General features: G+C 36.1%; 1 protein-coding gene across 1 annotated transcript in view; it reads right to left on the bottom strand.

Annotated features, from left to right (window-relative positions):
* The window catches only part of AGXT2 (alanine--glyoxylate aminotransferase 2), a gene marked incomplete at its 5' end in the record, with an annotated part of 12085 nt that overhangs the window by 4282 nt on the left and 6676 nt on the right, over positions 1-1127 (bottom strand). The window contains one exon of the mRNA XM_009070447.1: positions 209-341. Coding sequence (XP_009068695.1) covers positions 209-341 — 133 coding nt within the window. The remainder of the gene's footprint in view (positions 1-208; positions 342-1127) is intronic.

Genomic DNA, 1127 nt, shown 5'->3' on the forward strand with positions numbered 1-1127 from the left:
TTTGAATACAGCTTTGCACTGATATAGCACAGCAGTTGGTAAAACATGTGAGTGATGAGAATCCAATTCATTTGTCAAAAGATAGATTGAGAAAAAGATTATTAATAAAGCTCAGCTGTTTGAACACACATCTCTCAGCAAGTAATTATTGTGTAGTATATTTTGCAATTGCTCTATTTTAAATCTTAGCAGAACAGAACACTCATACCTTTTGTTGTAACAACAGCTGCCATTGGGAAGCCATTACCTATTCCTTTTGCCAAAGTAACAATGTCAGGCACTACATCATGTGTTTGAAATCCCCAGAAATGGCTGCCTGTTCGTCCAAATCCTGTCTGTACCTTTCAAAGGAAAAATTCAGAGAAATCTCCATCATTTTCTCAAGCTTTACAACATAGATTCTTGTCTTTCTATTGTTACTGATTTGCATTAAACTGAAACTACATCTGGAGTCAACATCTATTAAGATACTTAATCAGATGGCTCTGCACAAAATACTACTTATTGTAATTGGGTTTTTCTTTCATATGATAACCTGTCATCATGTCTTAGGCCTGGTGAGATGCACAAATAAGATGGAGCTTCCCCTACAAAATGGACAGGAAATGTAGACGTTTATCACATTCAGAAACAAACTTATGATTGCTGATTTCTGCTACTGCAATGCTTTGGGTATCTCTCATAGTCACTTTGAAGCATTTGCTACTATTGAAAAATAGCTTTAGCTAAGAAAATCCTACTTCTATAAGATATTTGCAGAGGTACAGCAATCGTCTCTCTTCTATAGTTTATGTATGTCAACAACACTCTTAAGAGGAATGGTTATTGTGACAAACCTCACTGCTGGCATTTATTAACTGCACGTTTGTGCAAATTTACTGCTCCCAAAAGGTAAGGACTGAAGTCTGCTATGAGCATTACCTTTGTCTAAATTCAGAATAAGGGCAGTAAAATCTGGGTGGTTCCTATGCTTGGAACGATGGACCGTGTTGAACTTAAGCTATGAAATGCACAGCATTTCATTGAAATTATTTCCAGGCTTTGTTTGGATTCTTTTAAGAAACTCTGACAAACACACCAAACTCTAGAGCTCTTATGTAAAAAAAAAGCAACTCACTTCATCCGAA

The sequence above is a fragment of the Acanthisitta chloris genome, unplaced genomic scaffold (assembly GCF_000695815.1).
Source record: "Acanthisitta chloris isolate BGI_N310 unplaced genomic scaffold, ASM69581v1 scaffold5962, whole genome shotgun sequence".
In the NCBI taxonomy this organism is placed as follows: Eukaryota; Metazoa; Chordata; class Aves; order Passeriformes; family Acanthisittidae; genus Acanthisitta; species Acanthisitta chloris.